Source organism: Lissotriton helveticus, chromosome 11 (assembly GCF_964261635.1).
Source record: "Lissotriton helveticus chromosome 11, aLisHel1.1, whole genome shotgun sequence".
Taxonomy (NCBI): Eukaryota; Metazoa; Chordata; class Amphibia; order Caudata; family Salamandridae; genus Lissotriton; species Lissotriton helveticus.
In genome coordinates, this window is record NC_136072.1 from 61,334,170 (window position 1) to 61,360,722 (window position 26,553).

General features: G+C 40.7%; 1 protein-coding gene across 1 annotated transcript in view; it reads left to right on the top strand.

Moving 5' to 3' along the window:
• LOC144791456 (cytochrome P450 2J2-like) overlaps nt 1–26,553 on the top strand; it is a 124,735-nt gene that overhangs the window by 35,426 nt on the left and 62,756 nt on the right. Inside the window, exons 5-8 of the mRNA XM_078666134.1 lie at nt 2,294–2,470; nt 4,015–4,156; nt 8,569–8,756; nt 23,172–23,313. Coding sequence (XP_078522260.1) covers nt 2,294–2,470; nt 4,015–4,156; nt 8,569–8,756; nt 23,172–23,313 — 649 coding nt within the window. The remainder of the gene's footprint in view (nt 1–2,293; nt 2,471–4,014; nt 4,157–8,568; nt 8,757–23,171; nt 23,314–26,553) is intronic.

Here is a 26,553-nt window from a genome sequence, read left to right on the forward strand (position 1 = left end):
GGGAAAGGGGGTGATCGCACGATCCGTAGTTTTTATGCAAGCTTAGCTGCAGGGAAGCCAGATGATATAAGTAAATACAGTACTAAATGGGTCGAGAAATTGAGTGGTGAAACACACTGGTTTCAGGAGTCGTTGGACTTAGGGCGCACAATCCTTTGCTCAGCACCTTTGCAGGCGCAGCACTATAAAACTCTATACTCTCTTTATTTTACACCGGCAAGGATAGCAAAATGGGGAGGCACTTCAGGGATTTCCAGCCCTCGGTGCACTCTCCTGGAAGCAGATATTGTACACATTTTTGCTACTTGTCCCCAATTACATACCCTTATTAGAGACTAACAGCCCGTCCCGGCGTTGTCCGGGTGTGAAATAGAATGTGTGTAATGTGAGTATTTGGCAAGGGCAATTTATTTTAAAATCTCGCGGTAAACAACATTTTTTGTTTCATTAGAATAGGGATGGAGAAGGCCCAGCTGCAGCCCTGGTTGATGTAAGCAGGCGCGTGTAATTGGTGTAGTGATCTGCCGCCTAAGCCCGGCTACAGCCCTGGTTGATGTTAGCAGGCGCGTGTAATGTCGTGGAATGAGAGAGTTATCAGCCGCGGGTAAATCCGTTTAATGAGAGAGTTGAGTGACCGCGAGTAGGAGAGGCCGCAGTAATGTCCCCGCAGACACGCTCATATGCGTGTTCCCCCGCTTGAGGCCCAGCTGCAGCCCTGGTTGATGTTATCAGGCGTGTGTAATTAGTGTACTGATCGGCCGCCTGAGCCCGGCTACAGCCCTGGTTGATGTTATCAGGCGTGTGTAATTAGTGTACTGATCCGCCGCCTGAGCCCGGCTAGAGCCCTGGTTGATGGTAGCAGGCGCGTGTCCTTTCGTTGAATGAGAGAGTTCAGTAACAGCGCGCAGGAGAGGCTGCAGTAACGTTACTTATCAGGCCTCCAGGTGAACGCGTTTGTCATGCCCCCAGCACATGGTCACAGCAGACAATCTTCTGACTAATGTACGACCCTCATGGCATGAAGGGCGGAACGAAGCACACGCCCCCAGCGTTTCTCACGCCCCCAGCGTGCCCCTTGAGACGGCGCAATTGCGTTCACATGGCATGAAGGCCGGACACATGCCCCCAGAGTTTCTCACGCCCCCAGCGTGCCCCTTGATGCTGCGCAGCAACGTAATTGGTGCTTGTATGTATGACTCACATGGCATGAAGGGCGGACACACGCCCCCAGCGGTTTTGTCACGCCCCCAGCGTTTGTCACGCCCACAGCCCGCGATGTGATGGCCGTACCACACGCCCCCAGCGTGGGTCTCGCCCCCAGCCCACACCCACAGCACAACGCAGACACGCCCACAAGGGACTACTTTGCTGGCAGGGTTCTTTTACTTTTTAAATGTATAGAGGAGTTGGCCTAACGGCTAGGGCGCTCGACCTCGGACCTGGGGATCTGGGTTCGACTCTTGGTAACGACGCCAAACATCCTGTGATTCTGGGCAAATCACTTAATCTCCCCGTGCCTAACAAAAATGAATGTGTGTCCTCATGTAACGTAACTGGTGCTATGTAAAGCGCTCTGATACCTGATTCAGTTCGGGTCAAGTTCGTGCTATATAAAACTCTGCAGAAAAAAAAAATGGTGGCCGTCTGCATAGCCTATGTCCTTCTGCTGCAACTGCCCTTTCCAACGCTGTATTGGGTGTTGTGATTGGTGCTGTGGTTACTGAGATTACCCGCCTCAAAGGTTTGGGCTCTCTCTTTATAATATTAGTATGGATATAGAGTTATTTTTAACTAGTTCAATAGGTATCCAAATAACACTTACACCAACTTGGATATTACTGGGGATTAGCCCAGATGGTGTTACCTTACAGAAGGATTTTATGTTTGCAGCTGTGGCAGTATACAGACTATGTATAGCTAGGGCCTGGCTGGATAAAAATCCCCCTATATTACAAACTTGGCTGGCAAACCTACTGGCCGCATATAACTTGGAAAAATCAATCTATGCACAGAAAGGTAGGAGAGGGAGGCAGCTTGGGTTGAGAATATGGGATCCTATTAGGAGATGGAAAGAGGGACTGGCGCTGTCGTGAATATCACAGTAAATTGCAATGAAGCTTAATTGTAATATGTATTTGCTGTATATAAGTATTGATGGTTTTGTATAGACTGTATAAAGCTGTGCTCTGATGTAAAAGTGTTGGAAGACAAAATGTGGAAAACTTTTAATTAAAAAAAAACAAACAAAAAAAATAACATTCTTCCTAACCATGTCCCATGCCTTTCACCCCAGCTCTATGACACTTTCCCCTGGCTGATGCGGCATCTTCCAGGACCTCATAACAATATCTTTATAGGCAATGCCTTTGTGGAAGAATTTGTGAGGAAGGAAATCAAAATTCACAAAGAGAATGGAGTGTCTGAAGAGCCCCTGGACTTCATAGATTTCTACCAAACTAAAATGTCACAAGTGAGTATTTGCTGCTGCTACATTGACTGATCAGTTCTGGCTCTGGTAAAGTGCTCTAGAATATGGGAAACACAATTGGCCATAAGATAAGACATCAAACAAAAGGGATTTTTATGATGATTTTCTCATGTGAGTGAGCAGTTTCCAGGATCCATTCTGTGTGACAGTTGACTTCATGATCTTTTTGTCTCAATTATTTTATCATAGATGCCACAGCAATCAATAAAGAAATATAGATGAAAAACAGACTCTGTGTTGACCTTATAAAATCAGACTACATTTACTCCAAATCTGCATTTTCCACTCCTAATGAATCAAAGTCATGTTGCTCTTCACCATTTTCAAAACCTGCAGATGCATTGGCCAGGACTAGCTATTGCATCTAGTTCATCACTATTATCGGGTATAACCCACTATTGGGAAATTAACCTAATATTGGTGGTTATTGCACAAACATGTGCATGTTCAGTACCAAGCATTATTCCCCTTTTAAATTTCGAAAGGTTTTACCTACTACAATTCCACAGGGGATGTAAACTTTGTTTCTCCCGGTAATGTCCATATACCTTCTTATTCCCATCACTACGCAAACAGGGTTTTGTGGACTGATCGTTATCATCTGGGTCCCATAATGAGAGCCCTTATTTCTGTTCGAAAACGAATATTGAGGCAAAAGCTTTAGAAATTCTGGTTCGCAGCTCTGGAATAACTTCGGTCCCTACTTAACAAACCAACCAAACAGGTCTTTTCAAGAAGGGATTCTCTCAGCTCCAGATCAGATATAGGAATGTATCTATAAAATGAAACTCTGCCACAAGCCTCAGTAAGGTTAGCAATGTCAGGTCCTTTCCTCTGTTCCAAAAGGATCGATCTGCAAACAAAGCCCTGGCAACCCATTTATAACCTAGAATTCTTGAGAAGATGGTATAGCTTTTGAAAGTGGCTGAAGGGCAATATATTTTGCACTTTGCAGAACAAACATACATTAATATATTTTACTCATCAATCTTTTGATTGATTTCATCATTCTTTCCTCCTTTTCTTCTTTCATTTTTGTCCTGATTAGTTCAGTCTCTCTTTTGCTGAGAAAGATATTGCTTTAATCATCCCTCCCTAGGATGAATTTATAGATTCTACTAATTTCTCCCATTGACAAAGACCATGTTGACTTCCATTTTTCTCAAGACAGAGGCCAATTAATCTCACCAATAACAACTGCAGACATAATCCCTCATTCATATTTATAATCCACCCATGTAGAGTAGAAAATCTCACCCTCCACCAAACTTCAATATCTAATGTGATCTATACGTACTTTCAAAACAAATCTGAAACTCTACTGATCTTCATGGGAAGATACTGGTCTTCTTACACAGAAACACTTTCCAGAATTTGATGCATTAATGTTCATCAATTCCATTTTATAAACAAGACTAAACTCTTTTATATCATCCATCAGTCCTCAAGGAGGCCAGGATTCACAATATGTCATGCTCTCTCTATATTTCCTATCTACTAAATATGAATGTTTTTATTGCATCCAGGACTCTGAAGATGTCACCTCTACGTTTGATGAGCATAACATGATCCGCCTTGTGGCTGAACTTTTTGGAGGTGGGACAGAAACCACCACCACCACTCTACTGTGGGCAATCCTCTACCTGGTGAATCGACCAGAAATCCAAGGTGAGACCCTAAATGGGTACAATAGAAAGTATTTTATTATACGCTGTACAATTTGAATTTAGAAGTTCAGGGAAATACCATATTTAATAGATTAACAAATGTAATTAAATATGTTTTTCTGGGGTGCAGAACATTCCACAAAGAGATTAATGTTTTATTCACTGTTCTGACCTAAGAGTGGAGTTCAGACTGCATGCCACAAGTGTCATAGCTGCTTAAAACAAGCACCACTCGCAAATATCCCTGTCGATAGAATATAATTGGCATGTTTACAAAAACAAGTACTGAAGTCAATTCATCAAAATGCCAGGTGTGTCAGAATTGATATCATATAACCAGCCATGGCTTGTGCAGTTAAGAGCAGTGGGCGGTGCGGCCGGGTGGGGGGGGGGGGGGGAATTCTGACGGGAGATGACAAGGGGAAATGTAACTGATTTTCCTTTGTTGTCGTCTGTTGAAATCCTCCCCCACCCGGCCCCACTGCTCTTACCAGCATAGGCCTTGGATGGGTGCAGAGGAGGAATATCGACGTAGAAATATCGTCTGACATTAATATCTCCGCAGAAATATCGAGTGGAACAAATATCGACAACAAAAATATAGTTTGATCAGAATATCGACTGACAGGTCGATAACAATAATATAGTTGTAATAAATATCGTTTACAAAAATATAGTTTACAAAAATACCGATTTATTAATAATGTTATGTATTTTAGTGTTTTAAATGAGAATTGTTTACAATTTTATTATATATTTTGGAATTGTATTAGTTATTAATGTTTTTTATGTTTAATTTTGTGTTATTACTTCCGTAGCGGGTCGTGGGTTTATAGGGGAATAGGGTGGGAAGTAATTTAATTATATAAAATTAATTGATTAATTAATGTGTTAATTTATTAATAATAGTTTAATAATTAGTTGTTAATTAATTTCAATTAGTCAATTAATAATTAATTATGTTAATTGTTTAATTAATTTTAGGAGTGTGTTGGGGAGTTCATACGTGTAAATGGTGTGAAGGGTGGTAATTAATTAATTTATTATTGATTATTAATAAATAATTTTTTTATTAATTACCATTAAATAATTAGTAATTATTAATTGTAAATGTGTAATTAATGTTAGGTGTGTGTTGTGGTGTTTTTAAGTGTATATGGTGTGAAAGCTGGTAATTAATTAATTAATTGATTAATTAGAAAACCCATTAATTTTCATTAATTAATTAGTACATATTAAATGTCATTGTGTAATTAATTTTAGGTGTGTTTGGTGGATATTATCGTTTTAAATAATGTGTAATTAATTAATTTTTATAATCTGTTAATAATAATATATTTAAATGTATATATTAATTATGTTTATATTGGAAATTAAATGTAATAACATTTTTGATAGTTTGTGTTCCAGTGCTTTCCTTACTATTGTACTCAGTGGAGTGGGAATAGTCATTTTTACCCCTACGCAATCCAACGCTTTCCCTACTGTTGCACTCTCTGGAGTGGGAATAGTAATTTTCACCCCTACGCTATCCAACGCTTTCCCTACTGTTGCACCCTTTGGAGTGGGAATAGTAATTTTTACCCATACGCTATCCAACACTTTCCCTACTGTTGCACTCTCTGGAGTGGGAATAGTAATCTTTACCCCAACGCTATCCAACGTTTTCCCTACTGTTGCACTCTCTGGAGTGGGAATAGTAATTTTTACTCCTACGCTATCCAACGCTTTCCCTACTGTTGCACTCACTGGAGTGGGAATAGTAATTTTTACCCCTACGCTACCCAACGCTTTCCCTACTGTTGCACCCTTTGGAGTGGGAATAGTAATTTTTACCCCTACGCTATCCAACGCTTTCCCTACTGTTGCACCCTCTGAAGTGGGAATAGTAATTTTTACCCCTACGCTATCCAGCGCTTTCCCTACTGTTGCACTGTCCGAGAGTGGGAATAGTAATTTTTACCCCTACGCTATCCAATGTTTTCCCTACTGTTGCACTCTCTGGAGTGGGAATAGTAGTTTTTACTCCTACGCTATCCAACGCTTTCCCTACTGTTGCACTCACTGGAGTGGGAATAGTAATTTTTACCCCTATGCTGTCCAACGCTTTCCATATTGTTGCACCCTTTGGAGTGGGAATAGTAATTTTTACCCCTACGCTATCCAGCGCTTTCCCTACTGTTGCACTGTCTGGAGTGGGAATAGTAATTTTTACCCCTACGCTATCCAGCGCTTTCCCTACTGTTTCACCCTTTGGAGTGGGAATAGTAATTTTTACCCCTACGCTATCCAACGCTTTCCCTACTGTTGCACCCTCTGGAGTGGGAATAGTAATTTTTACCCATACGCTATCCAACACTTTCCCTTCTGTTGCACTCACTGGAGTGGGAATAGTAATTTTTACCCCTACGCGATCCAACGTTTTCCCTACTGTTGCACTCTCTGATTAATTTTTACTCCTACGCTATCCAACGCTCTCCCTACTGTTGCACTTACTGGAGTGGGAATAGTAATGTTTACCCCTTCGCTATCAAATGTTTTCACTACTAATATTTGTATTTTGTTATTAAAAGTATGTATTATTATTTTTTAATATTTTAATGTGTTAATTAAATATAGAATATTTTTTTTATTCAAAATGTTTTATATATGTGTTTTTTTTATTTTTATATAATTATTAAAGTTCATAAATTAAATAAAGATAATAATAAAATGTAATTAAGAAAATATATGTATATGTACACATTTATTGTGTTTATATTCATTAAATTAAGTTTATTTGCTATAATTAGTTAACATATAAATGTAATTTAATTAATTTTGTTAATAATATTAATATTATTTAATTATTTAATTTAAGTTATATTATTTTTTAAAGTCGATATTTTTTACATCTATATTTTTTATATCTATATTTTTGAGTCGATATTGTTGTACTTACCTGTTTAAGTATATGGATTCGATATTTTTGTAGTCGATATTTTTACATCTATATTTTTGTTAACTATATTTTTGTTATTGATATTTAAACATGGAACCCTTGGATGCACCTAAACTTGAAACCTCTTCCATGTACATCACAAAACATTACATCATATTCCCTTTGATGACATTGCTGCAGCAGGCCTCTGACACTGGTGAAGTCAGAAGAAGTAACATCAGTACAAAAAATACAAGCAGTGTGAGATTTATAACAAAAAAGTTAATGCAGTACACCAACATAATATATTTAGATTAGGCAAAAGCCATTATAAATCCAAACCACAACAATTTGTCGATTCAACAGATGTGGTAGCAACAGCTTTGTTTCATAACTCATCACACATGTCTGACTCTTCCAACCCTGTTGTGGTTGACAATAAATGCTGAATAAATTCATTAATTGAAGCAGCAACAGCATTGCAATTTTGTAACTATACCCCTCATCTGTTGTTAAATTTTGTGTAATTCTGTAGAGGTTTGCCTGGCTGTGGGAAAGAGCTACACACTGATGTTGAAATAATCATTTGGTTAATGTTTTGTTATCAGATCATTTATCTTGTACAAGTAGAATCATATGAAAATGGATGTCTAGGAAATTTATTGTTTTTATATATTAACATTGTTGAAAAAATAATCATTCCTTGGGTCTCTAATAGTACCTCACAATAGCTTGTCCTCGTTTTAAGATGAGTCAAGATTTCTATAAAGAGGTATTGTCTGTGCAACCAACCACCAGAACCAGTCTGCTATATTCCAAGATGGCATTGATTTGTTCCAGCCAGCGACATCATCTCAAAAGAACTAAAGTAACTGGCTGCATTGTGACTGCTTTAGCATCCAGTCACATAACAGACCTCGTAGCTGCATTTGTAACTAGGCAGAGCAAACACTGGCTATAAATGGAAGAGACATGCATGCTTCACATTTGAGACTCATTTTTATATTGGACGTGCCTCATGGTTTCATTCATGGAGGGATGTGTAGGCTTATATGATTTCTAGCTGGGGGAAGGACCATACAAAACAAAGTTAAGGCATAAGACCCAATAAGGGTGAAGGTAACTTAAACTGCTCTTTCCATTTCTATTGCTGGCTTTTTAAAACATGGGCATTTTATATTCTAGCACTCTCGATTGGCCAGATTTCACAAAAAATTAAAGTGACATAAATTGAAAATAATCCGTAACATTTCTGACTTGATTATTTGAAAGAGCAAAACATTGGTATTTGGAATGAGGATTTGATTGCAATTGATAAAGCATGTGTGGGTTGACTAGAATTGACATGAGTTGACTTGGGCTGAGGTATTACAACTGAGGGTATGGCGGGACTTGGATTGAGATTTTGTTGACAACTGCCCTTTTATAGACCATAGATATTTGTGGGTTATATTGGTGCCATTCCTCTGACCTGTGTAAATGTTTCTCTCCAGAAAAAGTTCAGAAGGAGTTGTCCACTGTCTTTGGTGAATCTCAGGTCATTCACTATGAGGACCGAAAGAGGGTTCCATACACCAATGCTGTAATCCATGAGATACTACGCATAACCAACATTGCATCCATTGGAATGATTAGGCAGACTACGAAGGATATGTCGCTGCAAGGGTTCAACATTGAGAAGGTATGTATGGATCAGCATTGACTGACAAAGGGGCATATTTATAAGAACTGACGCATCAGCATCGATGCATAAGATTTATTGTACCTGCCGCAAATACCCTACAAACACCATGGATGCCATGTATTTACAATACAGTGCACCATAGTGCAAAGATTCAAGGATGCATCTGAAATTCTGACAAATCTTTTGCCGCTAAAAGGACGCATTGCTGGAGTTGGTCATTAGACTGATGCAACTCCAACAATGCATCAGAACACAGCAGCAAGTCCCATGTTAAAAGCCCTGCATCAGTCCTTACGCCTGGTTTGAAAAGGCATAGGGATTTTGACACAGTCAAGTCGTAGAGTGGCACAGTGAAAAGTTGTAAATGTCACTGCGTCAGATCTACGTGGCTTTTAACGTGAGAACGCCTACCCTGTATACATTATATCTGGCGCAGGTATAAAGTGGCCCAGGCCTCTACAATCTGATGCATTGGGTCCAATGCATCAGTTTGTAAATATGGAGCCCTGTGGAGCACTGATTGCGCCACCTCTGCATCAAAAAAATGATGCTGCTGCAGCTCCATCTCCTTGTAAATATGCCCCAAAGTGTGAAGCATAGTAGGATTTGTCTCATGATAAATTACATATATTACTGCATTGGGAGGTAAGATAACACAGAATGCAAGGTCTGCCATCATAAAAAGTGCTGCCACACCAACATTCTGACACAGGGTATGAAACGGACACTGAAGTGTCTCTCAGCTAGCAAGGTACACAAAACAAATTGTGTGGCAGTAACTTTAGAAGACAGTGCCAGGCTTATCTCAGGGAAAGGAACAGATAGAGCGGTGTCTAGGGTAGCAGCAAAAGGTGGTGTAGGGCAAATGGGAAATATCAAGAGGAGAACAGGAGAGAAGGGGGAAAAGCATATTTTAGCTGATGAAATAACCTTTATTTTTCCAGTTCAAAAATATTTATAGCATGGCATTAGAATTGTTACCACTCTAGAAACATTGAGTATTTTTCCAAAGTGTGCAGAACAAAACCAAGGTTGATAGTCAGTAGAGTAAAAGGCAAAGCAAGGGAGGATGATGATGAATAGAGGGATTCTCTGTTCAGTGTAGGAAGTGACACAGGAAGGAAAAAAACACAATGGTGTAAATGAAAGGAAAGAAAGTGCCATTAAAAGGCTGAGATCACTAAATTTATTTTTTTAAACTGTACTCTAGGATTAGTTAACAGGCAGATTACTCATGGTAGAAATACTCAAGTATTAGAATTACAATTACATTAGAAGTATTCAAAATCCCATTTAAAGATTTGTTTGAAAACATACTTTCATCCCAATGGCTTTTGTATGGACTTGAAAGCTTACTATGGGTTTTGCAGATGTTTCCCTTGCAGGTGTGATATTGTTCTATTGTCTGTAAATCCTATATTTGAAATTTAATTTGAGCTTCCTCTGTATCCCACCCTAATACTGGAGTGTAGAGAATGTTAATTAGCCATGTTGCTATTCAGTCTTATAACCACAAGATTAATGTATGCTGTTAAACCTAGTATTGGCTCCCAATGGACAGTTCATTATTAACAAAACTGGGTTTGAGCTGAATTACATGTCCCTATCTTCTGTTAATAATCTTCCTAATTGTAAACAAAGAGCCTTCATCCTTATTCAAATCTATTTCTACAGATCATAATTCATGTATCCAGGTTGAATCTATATCAGGCAGCCTGAATTCCTTATTGCCACCTCTTCTCTTTGCCTTTCCGTGAGAGATTCACTTAAATGTGCATTTTCTGACCACATGTTTACCATACCATTCAATAAATTTATTGGCATTGAGGGAGCAAACCTTGAACTCCGTTCTGTGCTTTGCACCTACAGAAAGAGCTGTTCTTCATCTAGAAAATGGTAATTATGCACTATCAATTAGGCCAGTTGTAATAGTAGTTTGGATGACAAAATACATTTGCAAATCATTGGCTTAAATGCAAGTTATTTTCTTCCAAATATTTTCATTTTCATAAGCTCGTGTATGGGCTTCTGACCTTATTTGTTACTAGAAGGAAACTGTAGTCCTATGGAATTTTTTAACTCGTATTCAAGAGATCATTTCTGTCTTTTAAGTAGGAGCATGATAAAGTAGGTAATGTTTTCAGATATTTTGAGATCCTTCCATTGAGAGCCTCTATGTCAGATACTATGGGCCAAATTCACAAAGGTAAACATACACTTTTGTGTAACTTCACTAGTTTAATTTCACTAATAATAATTTTATGACTGTGAAGACTCTGCAGTTGGGAAGTAGAACTATGCACATAAAAGATAGGAGAGGCCTATCTTTTTATGTGCTGCGTCTCCGCCATGAGTGTGAAGTCTCCGGAGTTTTAAAATCACTATTAGCACAATTAACTTGGATTTTGTTAACACCAAAAAACAGTAAATTTGTACAAAAGTGTGAATTTACCTTTGAGAATCACGCCCTTTAAGTCTAAAGGTAGGGTTTTGGGTGTGGATGTTCACCATAAAATCAATCAATACAAAATGGTTATATTGACATTAATCATCATTGAGTATAACCGTTCATTATACCATCTTCTTATGGTCAATATAATTTAGTTTTACATCTTTCAGTGCTTCACTCAAATCTTGGCATAAAATGTTTTCATCCATTGAGTCAAGGATTTTTAACATAATCTATACATTTAAAAAGGACAAAATTCCCTAGGAGCTCATTTTCCTGCTATGGCAGATGTTTTGTCTTTCATACTTTAAATATTTTCCCAATATTTTTCACTCCTACTCAGACTAATAAATTACAGATGTTCTAAATCCTGTAAAACACATTTATGAAATATAATGACTCTGTATGTATTAGGCAGATTGGGAATGAATGATTATTTCAATTGAAACCACTGTCTGTAGAGTGAGTGCCTTCAGTGTTCAAAGGCAATTTCTTTTTAAATTTGAGTCCGACAACTCTTTTTGAGGTATTAATGTTTATCATTCTTTCAGTTCTGTATAATAAATCCATGTGCAGTTTTTTCCTATTATGGGGATCATAGGTGGTTTAATTAAAAAAAAGTAGGTCTTCAATTTCACTTTATTCAATGCAATAGATAAGTTGCAAATTAAAGAAACTGACATGCTGCAATGGTGTGGAAGCTAAACTGTTATTAAGTGTTAGTGCTTCTTAGTTGGTTAGGATTTTGTAAGACAAATTAAGGTAGCTTTGGACTCGGGGCATGGCCTGGCAAGATGGCCGAGTCGACATTTCTCTCCGCTCTCCGGTTGACCCAAATTAATCTGTCAAAATCCCGACTGTCCTGGATAGTAATTTCCCTCCTGACCCGAAGGAAACGTCCAGCTATGTCCCAGGCACTCATCTGCTGACAGGATCCGTAACCCCTTATAGTGCTAGAAGACGATGAAGACACAGGTGTGGGTCGGCCGCCATCTTCCCTGCAGGGCCCCGGATACAAGTGTGAAGCAGTCCTGGGTGAAGAGTAGCCTGCACTGGATACTGCCCCAGGAGATAGTGTGAATAGTTGCCCGCCAGCTAGGAGGTGAGAACCCCCCTGCAAGTAAGTAGCACACAGAGAAAATCACGCGACACACCCGGGAGATCGGTCTGGGGGGCTGACGTCGGCGGTGCAGCGTCACTGTGTATCCAGGGCTGAGGGCAATACTCCGGGCCATGGAGGAAGCGCATAAAGTGCCCCTGGCAATTCGGAAGAAGGGCGGCTGGTGTCCGGAGATTGTGATGACCAACCTGGGGGCCTGAGTGGTCCCCTGGATCACAGAGTGTTCCGCATTATCCTGGCAGTCTGAGCCTGCATGAAGTCTTTGGGAGACACCGGTGGCGGCCCCGAATACAGGATCGCCCCTAAAACTAGCACCGGCACGAGTCAAATGCAAGCCCGCATGTGACGACCTTGGGTGCAGACATTTAAGAAACTGAAGTGCACTGGATGAGTCTCTGACCTCCAGCGGGAGCGGTAGAGTCCATGGAGGGCAAACAACATAATGCACCAATAGGACCATGTGGAGATGATGGTGTCGAGCAGCTATCTATGGACACTATACATTGCTATGAAGGGGAGGGGTGGGACGCAACCCCCAGATCAATGAATTCCTCAAAGTGCGGCCTCAGATACAGGAAGATGCAAACAGGACACCACCGGAGAATAGTAGAAGAGGATCTAAGGAACCTGGGACAGACAGGGCAGTCACTATATGGTCAAATAGCTGCACATGACTAGCCAGGCATCTCCAATGAGTAGCTTGTGAGCTACCAGTAGCTCTCCAGCTACCTGTGAGTAGCTCTCCTGTGTGCAGTCCAGACTACTAAATTAGAAGCTTTTGCTAGGTTAAATTATTCTTTGTGTACCAAAAGGAAAAAGCATGTATTCAAGATGAAAATATGTATTTTTTCAGACCTCATAAGATGATGATTGGGAAAAAATTAATTTAAAGATATAATTTGAGTTAGAGAGATGTATTACTCATATTTCGAATTTAGGAGGTTGTAGCTATGGATGTTTTCTATTACCAATGTAAATGCATTCAAAATTGATAGTGCTGTGTTACTTTATGGCAAGCAACCATGCCTAATGCACTGATGAGATCACTTGATAGTATGCACTCCATCCAAGACTATTATATCACTAACATCAGTAGTTCAGGATGATTTTAGTTGAATATAAGTAGCTCTTATTACAGAAAGGGATTGAGACCCGATCTGGAGACCTGACATTATAGACAGAATAGACCTGGGCTTGGCATTGACAAACCTGCGTCCAGATCCCATTGGGGTAGTGGATCATGTACTCATTGTGAGGGGAATCTGGAAGGGACACTGACCTACAGGATATCTTCTAACAGGGAGTACTGTGAAGTGTGCTTGGACTCCCAGTCTATACCTCTTACCGCTTTGAAACAGTGCACGCGGGAGGAACAGAGATTGGAACACTAATCCCTAGCAACATTAATAAGTACAAACTCTGACGGCATGGCCATAGACCAAGGAAACAGTGCACCTCAAACCAACAAAATGACAAAGTACGCACACCCTCTCCTATCAGATCATGGAGCGCAGGCAGCGCCCCTAACAGGACAACCAGGAAACATGCAAACTCTGGTGAACCTGGCTCCTTCTATGGCGGATGTACCTGAAGCTATACATTACCACCCGTGACGAGATAGTACATAAAATAGACACAGTCGCCATTGAGGTTAACCTGCTCCGTTGTGACCTCCGCAAAGTCACAGAGTCACCATTAACGAACAAATAGTGCATACCTTGCAGAAGGAGGTTCACACATTGAAGGACACAGTTATCGAGCTCCAAAAAAAGATGATCCATCTGGATGAACATGCAGTGGACTCAGAAGGGAGGTCTCGTAGAAATAATGTATGCTTTATAGGATTTCCTGAAAAAGCGGAGGGGCCATCTGCTGAACTCTTTTTGGAAGACCGGATCACCTCCACAGTGGCTTCACAAAAGTTGTCTAAGTTCTTCACTGTTGAGAGGGCACACAGGGCACTCGTGCCCCCACCCAGGCTGGGCGCAACACCAAGAGACATTATTGAGAGACTCTTTAACTTCTGGGACCGTGAAGCTCTCCTGCAAATGACACGTATTTGCAGCTTACTGCTGTTGAAAGGGCACCGGATGTCAATCTACACAGACCACACACAGCGAGCGCAGGATCAAAGAAAATCCTTTTTAAGGGTAAAACGGTGCCTCCGAGATTTGAATCTCAAACAGAGCCTCCTCTTTCCGGCTAAGCTGAGGATCGAAAGCAATGGGAAAGCTGTGTTCTTCTCAGCGGCGAAGGCCAGCGACTGGTTGGATTCCTGAACACAACCAGAACAGGGTGTAGTCCCCTCAATGAACTAGTCGCAGGCTGCAAGTTCGGGATGCCCACCAAAGGACAAGGAAACACAGAACACGCAACAGCACAGTGCCATAATGCGTAGCCCAGGAAGAATCCAGGTGTGCCAGGACGGCACTTTGCAGATATCGGACACCGTTCCTGACTCAGAGGATTCCTCCCAAGCACAGCTGATGAGTAATGATCTACACAAAGAGGAAGATAACTAGGGAGGGATCTCCTGTCAAAACAAAAAATAACACCGGCTGGACGTTTGGATTAGATAAGTATATGGCTGTTTACTGATGGGGATTACTGAGACTCTTATCACATGCAGGAGGGAAATTGTAATTGTACTTTTATGGTATATGAAATTTGGCAATCCTAGACTCAGGATATAGGCAACCAACAGAGGGCCTAACCCCCCAAAAGTGGACAACTAGGTGGGGAGTGGAGGCGTGTCCTCGCACCACACTAGCATCGCAAAATAATGTTGGCAAGTTTTCCTTGTTCAATAACAGAAAGCATAGGCACTTGGAAAGTAAGGATGCAGATTGCATATTACTGTTTCATTGTTTTTATATGTTTTATGTTTTGTGGGGGGATGGCGTGGCAAAAGTACATCTTTACATTGTCTCATTTATGACCGGGGGTGGTGCAACATTGCCCTAGTAGAGGGGGTTGCTTATTGTTGTTGGGGTATGATTGGGGTTGTTTTTCCTGCCCTCCTATGGAGTCACTCAATATTAAATGTTGCCACGGTATCATAGGAAATGAGTGGAGTACGGTACTGCATGGTTGTGAAACAGGGGTGGAAAAGGGACGTATGCGTTATGGCAGCCCCGTGAAAAAACGGATTAAATGGAATGTTTGTGGGATAGCCGCCGTTGAAAAATGCAGAATATCAGAAGAGCTATAAAGTAGCCATAGCATGTCTGTAGGAGACACATGTCTGGTGGGATTCCCTACCCTGTCGGGAGAAGCGCTGGAGAAGGCAATTGTATGCTACCTTGCATTCTGGGTTTACCAGGGGGTCCTCATCTGAGTGGCTTCTGGGGTCCCCTTTCAACATTTGCATCACTCTGTGGACCCAGTGGGGAGGTATGTCATCCTGAATGGCAGGTTTGAGGGCAAAGAAGTATGCACTATTAATGTGTATGCCCCCAATGATGACTGTCCATCTTTCTTTCCTGACCTGATGAGGGTGACTGCCCCCTATTTGGGGTCATCTATACTGCTGGCAGGAGACCTTAACTGTGTCCTGGATGGTACCATAGATTGTGAGCCCCCCAAGGTTCTGCACAAAGCCCCGGATGACGGAGACCCTTAGGGATATTTTAGAAGGCATACAGTTGATTGATGTATGGTGCCAGCGGCACTAGATGACCCGACAGTTTTCCTGTTATTTTCCCACATCTAGAACTTTTAGTCGGTTAGACTATTGGCTCCTCTCTGCTGAATTAGGACCTGAAGTGCGGGTAATATCCTATTTACCTAGATACCTTACTGACCACTCGCCCGTACTGCTCAGCTTGTGTGGAACGAGAGCCTGCCTGTCAGACCTAACCTCGGGCGGTGAACTCAGACTCTGCGGCATAGCCGAGTTAGGCTCTACGCCGAGCAGAACGGGAAATAATCACTTACCTGCTCTGGCATCTCCGGGCTGCCCTCCACCTCGCCGAGGTCTCTCCATCTCACCATACTCGCGTCCTCGCCAGCCACAAACCCCTATTTTGTACATTTTGGGAGGACTGCACATGCACACCTGTGTGCGAATGCACACTCCTCGCATGTCGTACAACCATGATACCAAAACCAGATAGGGACTCCCTGTTAGCCAATTCCTATAGACCGATATCCTTACTAAATATTGATGTAAAAATAGTTAGTGGGGTCATAGCTGCGTGCCTGCTTCATAGGGTCCCACATATTGTTCACTCGGACCAGGCAGGATTCATACCTAATCGCAGTACCACCCATAACCTGAGTAGATTAGGACATGTTTGGCACCCCCCACGCTTAATGGAAGATGATTATGCCTTAGCACTGTTAGATATAGAACAGGCCTTTGACTCAGTGGAGTGGCCTTATTTGTGGCAGGTCCGCTGAAGGGTTTGGGTTAGTTCCTTAAATGGATTAAACTACTTTACACATCTCCTGTGGCAAGAATTAGAATAGGGAACTTGGTGTTTAGACAGTTTGAGTTGTGTAGAGGCACTCGTCAGGGGTGTCCACTTTCTTCTTGCTGTTCACGATGGCCATAGAGCAAGGCAAACAAGAGTGGGGGTCAGGCTAGGTGAGACCAATCAAGTGGTATCCCTATATGCTAATGATACACTAGTCTGTCTACATCAACCAACAAACTCAGTACCACTGTTATTGGCAGAGTTGAGGAGATTTGGAGATTCATCCAGACTTCGGATCAATCCAGGAAAGTCCAACCTCATTCCCATTGGAAGATTAGAGGGTGTACCACAGACTGAGCTCACAAAAGGAGAGCTACCATGGTGGGTGAGGGGGCTAGATACTTGGGAATAAAGTTGACAAACACAGACCCCGCATACTTCGACCTCAACTTTGGTAGAGTGATAGAAGAGTTATGTGGCTCCATAAGGTTTTGGCCGGGCTTGCCATTTTCCCTTATGGGTCAAATTGCAATAATAAAAATGATAATTCTACCCAGATGTTTATATACATTGCAACACTCGCTTTACATCATCCCTCAGCGCTTCTTCCGAACTCTTGACCAACTTCTGTCAGACCTCTTAAGGGGCAATAAATGTAAATGGGTACATTTAACAACGCTGCAGAGGACATGGGGCCAGGGGGCTGGTAGTCCCATGCATAGAGCTTTATTATAAGGCCTCCCAGTTGCATAATGCGGTGCGCTAGTTAGATACGGACAACAACTGGAAGATGAACCTTCTGGGGGGCACCCATGACAGATACACACTGCTCGAGCTCTTGATGCTTGGAAAAGGTTTTCCACCCCAGATCTCATACATTGCACGACACGTGGCCAGGAGTTGGGAAACTGCGGTTCGAAGATTAGTCCAACATGCTTCATATGCCCCTGATATGCCCCAGTGGGTGCTACAGCCTTTTGCCCGTATTGCAGCCTTTATGTCCATAAGAAGGTGGGAAAAAGGAGGATGCCAAGCACTGGGAGACCTGTATATGAATGGCAGGTTTATAACATGAAAGGAAGCAAGGGAAGTCTTTAACTTTGGGGCGGGACAATTCCACAATATGAAAAGATTTCCAGTGTGACCCGGGAAACATGGCCAGGGTACCCAGCAGAGCCCAAACACATTGGAAGTAATGCTATACATGGTGCAAGGTAGATGACTAATATCCCACCTATATAGAGCCTTAAGGGATGACTTGGCAGACTTGGAATACTGTCGGCAAAGCAGAGATGGGGCGCTATGCTTGAGGAGAAGCTATCTGATTAAGATTAGGAAAGAGCCCAGGAGGGGGTTTGTATAATCAGCTCTAATGCGTGATTTAAACTCTCACAATACAACCTAGTTCATCAAGTGTACCTAACCCCAAGCACACTGCACACAGTTTATCCTGCCCGCATAGATGAATGCCCGAGATGTAAGTCACAGGCAGCGGACTTTATTCATACGGTTTGGATGTGCCCCACATTATTCTCCTACTGGGATACAATAAATACACACCTTCAGAGATGGTTAGTTCCTAAAGAGATCCAACAAGTACTGCTGGGTATATTACCTAACCCCAAACATAAAAAAATAAGTAGGCGTTTACTTTCATTGGGGCTGGTGTTGGCAAGAAGGCGCATTATTATAATGTGGCTCAGACCTGGGCCCCTGCAAGTGGGCGAGTGGACGAAAGATATATGTGAGTGGGCGACCATGGAAAGAGTGCGAGTGAAGCTTGTTTGTAAAGATGAAAAATTGGAAGAAGATCTCCAGATGTAGTAATAATTAGACCTTAGAGGGGAACAAAATATGGGAACCCAAGAGTGTGCGAGTGAGGTGGGTGTCACATCAAGGATGTTTTAGGGGCGTTATAGTTAGTTGGGCATTTGACTCGTACAAAACCATAGAAATTCCCCCGTTATAGTTAGTTCAGCTAACTATAACCTACGCGCCCGCAATGCACTGCTGATGATGTCACATATTACATGACTCATGACATGGTCAGTGACATCACTCATGACATCACTCATGACATCTCAAATGACATCACTGATGACATCATCCTTGTGATAGAGTGGCATACCTCCTCTCACCCTAATATAACCTTTGATACACACATTCAAAAATAGAAACTAACATTTTCAAAAAAATGGAGATACCAATACCAGTTATAACACATCTATTCAGTAATTCCAAGATCTATACACACATCCACTCAATCACCAATAGTTCTATACGGTCACTCATACATGTACTCACTCATCATATGTACTCATACATCTATACATCCTGTTACACACTGACACTCATCCATAGAGTTACTCCCACACATAGTCACACATGCAAAGTATAAAACATCCATTTAGTTATATATACAGTTATACACACACCACCACAGTCACATCTACAGAAACGTAGACATACTTACTCTCATAAGAAATCACTTATAGAAACACATACTTATTTGTACAGGAACTCTTCTAATCTCTCACTCTCACAAATACTCACTTATATACACCAATACTCACATATACTAGTTTTAAAACATATGTACTTACTCGTAAAGACACTATTGAGACAGTCATTCACTCACTAACACACCCATACACACACTCATCCACCCATACAGTCCTGCACAGTTTTTTGGGCATTTCATGCCCCCCAATCCATTTGCGGTTCTTTTTAAAATCCACTCCCAGCACTAGTAGGCACAATGGGCCTCCTGTTGCTTCAATAACAGACCCATCGCAACCTCACCATGATTTTAACAAGCATGCAATTCTGCTAAAACCAGTGTTTGTGACAATTCACAGATGCAGATTGCTTTTCAATCACTGCCTATAGCGGCATCACCAATGCTGCTAAAACGCTTGTTTGTGATCCCTCACAGATGTAGATTCTTAATCACTGCCCAAATAGGTACTACCACCTCGTGGGTTCCACCCCTTTGTACTCATGAGTAGACGCATGCATGTCCTATTTTTTCACACTCTCACTTGCACTCTAAAGGTACAGCACCTAGATGACCCGCCTTGGCCCTTGGGAATCCCCTGATCCTTTGGTCTTACCCGTTGTAGAGCATTTATCGCTTGGACACACTTACAGAATCCTCCTCGAGTGTCCCCATTCCTTGGCTAAGACCCCTCCAGCCATCCTAGGGTGAGTAAAGCCGCCCTGTTCCATTTGTGCATCGGTACGAGCACACCAGCAACCTCTCCCATAACACGCGCCTCATCCTTCCTTTTAGGCTGTCACCATCCCTCCTAGATACTTTGTCCAAATGAAGACCCACCGTGATCACCTATTAGGGGGACTTTCAGGGTTGAAACGTCGACGCTTACTCCAGGTCCAGACCTACCAAGACTCCACCTAACGCAAGACAGAAGGTATTGGTGTAAAAGCATTATCTGGCCTATCTCTCTTCTGTACATATAAACCACAATCATCCTTTATATATTGCACAATTGTACAGCACTGAGCACTTATGTCACAAAATCACCCCGTAGTCATGTAAATATTTCCAGTTGACAGCCTCTGTTTACTGTGATTATATAACTGAATGAATTAATTCCATTAATTATAAACAGAAGCGGTGTCAAGCATTCACACTCTGTCTCTAATTCCTTCCAAGTAAATGTTTTTTATCCATATGCGTGTTCCATAGGTTGCTATCATTTTTCTATTTTGCACTAGGAGCATGACTAAGTAACATACTTTCCACCCGACAGAACCACTTGTTGTTAAATTATACTTACCCAGGTTCCGAGGGACACAGGGTTACCCCATTTTTGTTATACCAGATGCTGTCTTCAACACATACAAACAGTGAGTCACTCATTCATGCATCTATGCACTTAGTAATACCCTCCACCGAACCATACAGACACTCAGACACTCATACCTATACTCAAAAAAACCAACTAATAACCCATATAGACACTGATGTAGCTACTCACCAACCCATGCAGCCACTTATACACAAAGTGAGAGACTGAGACAAATATTTACATATTTAAACATTACTCACTAACCCATGTATTCACTAAGATACACTTAATCAGTCATACAATCAATTTTACAAAAAAACATCCATTTACACACTTATATACCTATGTAATCTTCCATCGACTTTGAGATATAGATATATAAAACATATTTATTTTTCAGAAAAACACACATTCACCGGATGATGTCATCAGTGATGTCATCAGTGATGTCATTTGAGATGTCATGAATGATGTCATGAGTGATGTCACTGACCATGTCATGAGTGATGTAATATGTGACATCATCAGCAGTGCATTGCAGGCACGTGAGTTATAGTTAGCTGAACTAACTATAACGGGGGAATTTCTATGGTTTTGTACGAGTCAAATGCCCAACTAACTATAACGCCCCTGAAACATCCTTGATGTGACACCCACCTCACTCGCAGACTCTTGGGTTCCCATATTTTGTTCCCCTCTAAGGTCTAATTAGTGATGTAATATGTGACGTCATCAGCAGTGCATTGTGGGCGCGCGTATTATAGTTATCTGAACTAACTATAACGGGGGGATTTCTATGGTTTTGTATGAGTGAAATGCCCAACTAACTATAACGCCCCTGAAACCTATGGATTTTTCAGTGAAAAAAAAATATATATACATACATACATATATATATATATATATATATATATATATATATATATATATATATATATATATATATATATATATATATATATATATATATATATATATATATATATATATATATATATATATATACATACATCTTCCTTGTCCTTCTAATGCTAGGATTAGGTCTAATGTGGAACTCCAATGGGAGGAAGGAGTACAGGTTGATTGGACTGTAACTTGCTGGGATAAAATGAGGGCTAAAATACACAAAGTCTCTAGAGTTGTTTACACCAATCAAACATTATATTTTGTATATAATAGACTAATAATAACTCCTTTATCTTTATTGAAAATGGACGCCTGCATCACAGAATAATTGTTGGTCATGTGTTGCACCACATTGTGACTTGATCCATAGGTTATTTAATAGATTTCAAATTCATATATTTTGGTTGCATGTTTGGAAATAAAATACGATGATTTTTAATGTTAATATTCCTTATTTCATATCTAATATATATTTAGACAATGTTTCATCTGATTGACATATTTTGCCTTCTCCACCTAAAGTCCTAGACCTTTTACTTGCTGTAGCATTTCAAAGGATTACTTCACATTGGAAAATGCTTTTCACCAGATTACTTCACATTGGAAAAATGATGGGATTGGTACTGATAAAGCTTGGCTGTATGCTGTTTGTTTTAATGATAGTTTAGATAGAGCTTATATTAATCCTATTGTGTTAATACTTAAAAGGGAACAGATGTGGTCACCTCGAACAACATTCTTTAACAACCCTAGATTCTGCAGTAAGTCATGAGATATCATTGCTGAAGAAGTTACAAAACCTCCTCGAATATATATATTTTGAATCTCTACTTATAATATTTTAATCATAAAGCACTTCTGGTTCATGCTTACAATTTATGTATTATTAGTATTATTATTATATTTGTTATTGAATATTTATGAGATTTAATTTTTGTTACATGTTGAACTAATGCAATTTCTTATACTTCCTTCTACCTGCCTATCTCATATTTATGCTTTATCCTATAGATTCTTTTTTCACTTTTACATTCTTCATGTAGACTTAATCAACAATTGCTGTTGCTTTTTGTAGGATAATGTCTATCATTCTTTGTATGCATTAAAGATGTCAACTACATTTCGTTATCACTTTTTTCTATATTTCATTAGTTATGTTCATGCTATGGTTTCTCTTTCTCAATAAACGTTTTTAAACTGAAAAAAATACAAAGGACAATTTTTAAAAGATTTTTGTAATTGATAAAATGTTGGCAGCTTCAGTGTAGTGTGAATGATCTAAAACTGTGTGACTTATCTGCTTAGGACTTAGCAGCTTTGGAAATTGTTGTTTTTCCAAAACCCGCTTGCTCACAATAGCACCATGGAGTGACACATCAAGAGTCTGTGTTTGAAACTGAGCCAAGTGGAGAGTTGTAAATTTAATTTGAGTACATCAGATGGAGTTTATCAAAGAATTGTTCATAAGAGGAATGGCATATGTGCTTGATGAGAAACAAGGAATTGTCTTTAAGCAAATTAACTACAGAATTGTGGAGGATCTGTCTTTACTTTTAATTCTGTAAGACACTGTGTCACAACTGCAGATGGTAGTGTGAATGTAGTAAGAGCTATCTTGTCTCTGATAAATTGTTGAAAGGTTTATATGGTTGCATGTCACTCCAGAACATTAAGCACCAGTCAGAGGATGTTTTTCATTTCTTGCAGGGTTCTCTCGTCATAGCTAATATTTACTCTTCTCTGTATGATCCTGACTACTGGGAGAAACCGAAACAGTTCCATCCTGGCCATTTCCTGGATAAGGAAGGGAATTTCATTCAAAAGGAGGCCTTCATACCTTTCTCTGCAGGTATGCCTTGACTCGGTTAGAAAATGTAGTAGATTATGATGGAATAATTTCATGCAATTCCTCATCACATCCTCCTTTGTTCTCTTTACTTTTTGTTTAAGATGATACGGTAGGTTCACTGATTTAGCAGACTTTTGATATTAAACTTGTTCATGATTAGTTTGTGATTAGTGTTTTCTAAATGGACAGCAGTTGAGATCACGGCCCCACCAGAAATAGTAGCAGAGGGGTGCAATAGAAGTAATATCTTAGGACAGATTATTTATTCATGCAAAATATTTATGAAACCCATCACACAAGAAGTAAAATATAAATGAAAGGGGCTACTAAACCTATCACTGATGGTCCTGATATGCCTACAAGATGAAGTTTATTATATGTGCTTCACCCACCCTTGGGGGTACAATGAATAGGTTTGTTCAGATCTTTGTAGGGGCCAGCCTGTGTGCAGGTGTAGGTTGTAAGGTGTATATGGTACATTTAAAAGCATTCATTATACCCAGTTGTGCCTCTATAACTAAGGTTGACTCCTCCTAGGAAATTCCTTTTTTGCACCTATATTAACTACATATCCTGGGGTAGATTTACAAGCCCCTTGCGCCCCAGTACATCACTTTCTGTGATGCACTCGCAGCGCATTTCACTGCCCCATATTTACAAGGACAGGAAAAGCCATACTGCGTGGCTTTTCATCTCCTTATAAATAAGGCCCCTTTACACGCAGCACTTTGCATGAAAGGGGCGTTCCCTGGGTGATGCTGTGGGTGTTCCCACTCAACACCCATGGAACCTGACACATTTCCAGATTTACAAGGATTCGTAAACCTGGAAATCCGTCAGTATGCTACGCCACCCTAGGAGTGGCGTAGCAAGGTGCAACGAGGAGGTATGTTTACATTTCCCCACGTTTTTTCCTTTTTCAATGCGTGCTGCATTCTACAGCACGCATTGAAAGAGGAAAATGCCTGTAGTGATTGTTTTTGTGCAGACAGGTGCCCCTTCCTGCACATAAACAATCTCCCCATGATGCAGGCATCCTTGCACCATGGTGCAAGGGTGCCTGCGCTGGCGCATGGAAGCTGTTTGTGCACCAGTGCAGGGGAGAGCACAGGAATGCGACATGTCATTGTAAATATGTCACATTCCTGAGCTCTGAAGGTGCAGCAGCGTGGAGCAGCCAAAGGACATGTCATTGTAAATATGTCACATTCCTGTGCTCCGAAGGTGCCGCAGCATGGCGCAGCCAAAGAGCTTGCGGTGCCAGGGTGCGCACCTTCTCGCAAATCTGACCCCTATGTTTAATTTGTCCTAACTATGAGCACGATATTTGCAATTCAAAAATACAGTTCTCTCCCTGGCCTGTCTTACAGGGGGAAGATCACACAAAAAGCAGACCTTCACCCTCACATCTCCTGGCCTGGCCACCTCCAGTCATGGAGGACCATGTGACACCTCTTTTTAAAAAATAAACCCACCAACCTTAACCAGGAACAGCATCCCAAACAATGCCTAAGGTTGTGGAGGATAACTACTGCCCCTATCTCTGCCTTATTGTTATAAGTGGTAATACAAGTGTTACAACAGGGCAGCTATTAGCTATGGCCCCCCATACTACCCAACAGCAGGTTAGGATTCAATTGGGCCAAATAATCCCCACTTTGACCAAAAGTGGGGGTGTTTTTTTGTCTCCCCATATTTCCAAACTGAAGGTAGTATTTTGTTTTTCCCTGCCTTGGTCAAAGATGGATTGGAATTTTACCCCCTACCTTGCCCAAGCACAAGGAGACTACATAAATATATAAGAAGGGCAGCTAACATTTGTAGAGTACTATCTTTGCATTTACAAAGTTGACATGGGGGTTGCTGCTCAGGTCCTTTGGAACACCAAGTCTGTGTTGTCACAGAGGTTTGGGTCAGCTAACACCTGTCTCTACCTCCCTCGTTGCAACTACAACCATTAAATTGGCCTCACTTGGTTTTCTTTTTCCCATCATATTTCCTGTGCCCAATTGGTGCCATTCAACACCTACTTAGAGCGAATGCAAATGTTTTCATTTTAGTTTGTTTTATTTTGCCATTGGCAGGAACAGAAGCATGTGACCTAGCTGTCCTTTCTAGATGTCCACACCAGTGCTTAATTTGTATAGAAAAAAAAACATAAGTGCATAAGTGCCAGGGCACTCATTAAGAGGCCTCCACAGATTACTCCACCCATTGCCACTGCCGGCTTTGCCAGTGACAGTACCTACAAAACTACTAACCAGCACACAGCTACAAGTGTGGCAATTCACACTATTGCAGGCCCCCAAAGATATAAAAAAAATACCTAGGGCGGAAGGTATTAGTTGTTTTTAATATATTACTGAATTAAGAAACAATTGATGTTCTTCTCATCCATAAATTATACAAACAGCGCCACCATGTGGCACCTGTCATAAGTGCCGGTGTTGACAATTAAGTGCCAGTGCAGAACACCGGAAACCACCGGCTCAAATTCAACACTGGACCACACTTAACTCAGAGCACCAGGACAAGGAGACGGAAAGAGAAAATTAGGGGCAAAGACCTGCCCACACAACCACTTCTAAAACATACATGCATTTTTCAATTTGTAGTAAAAAGAAGATTCCTCTAAGTTGTATTTCTATTCAAAAGACTGAATCAATTGCAGACAAAAGTTACAAGTTAGAATTAAAAGAAAATACAATGCTCATTGTAAATTGTACTGCTGCCGCCTAGAGCTACAAAAATACAATGGTACAATGCAATACAGGATTTAAACAGCCAAGTAGGTTTGGTTGGCTACAGGAGCTAATGATGGTAATCTAATGAGGGCAAATTATAGGACAACTTAGAACTTAGGCAGTACTGTGTCAAAGTGCAGCTGTAACCCTCCCCTCTCCTTCCTAAGAATCCACACCAAGAAACAGGCCTATTAAGATTAAGAGAAAGAACACAAAGCAGCAGGGAAGACTTTGACTCATGCAGATGAGTCTGGTTTAGAAATGTTTTAGATCAATAGACCAATTAGATTAAGGAGACCGAGGCAGGCAGATGTATTAACAAAGACGAATTTTCTACATTTATTGTTTGTTGTGCTTAAATATGCACACATATACACACACATGCACGCACACTGGCCACACATGCACTCACATATATTCAAGAGAAAAAAAAGGTTAAAACTTAGTTAAACTTTGAAAAAATTCATTTATGACTTCTACACAAAAACTTTAACTA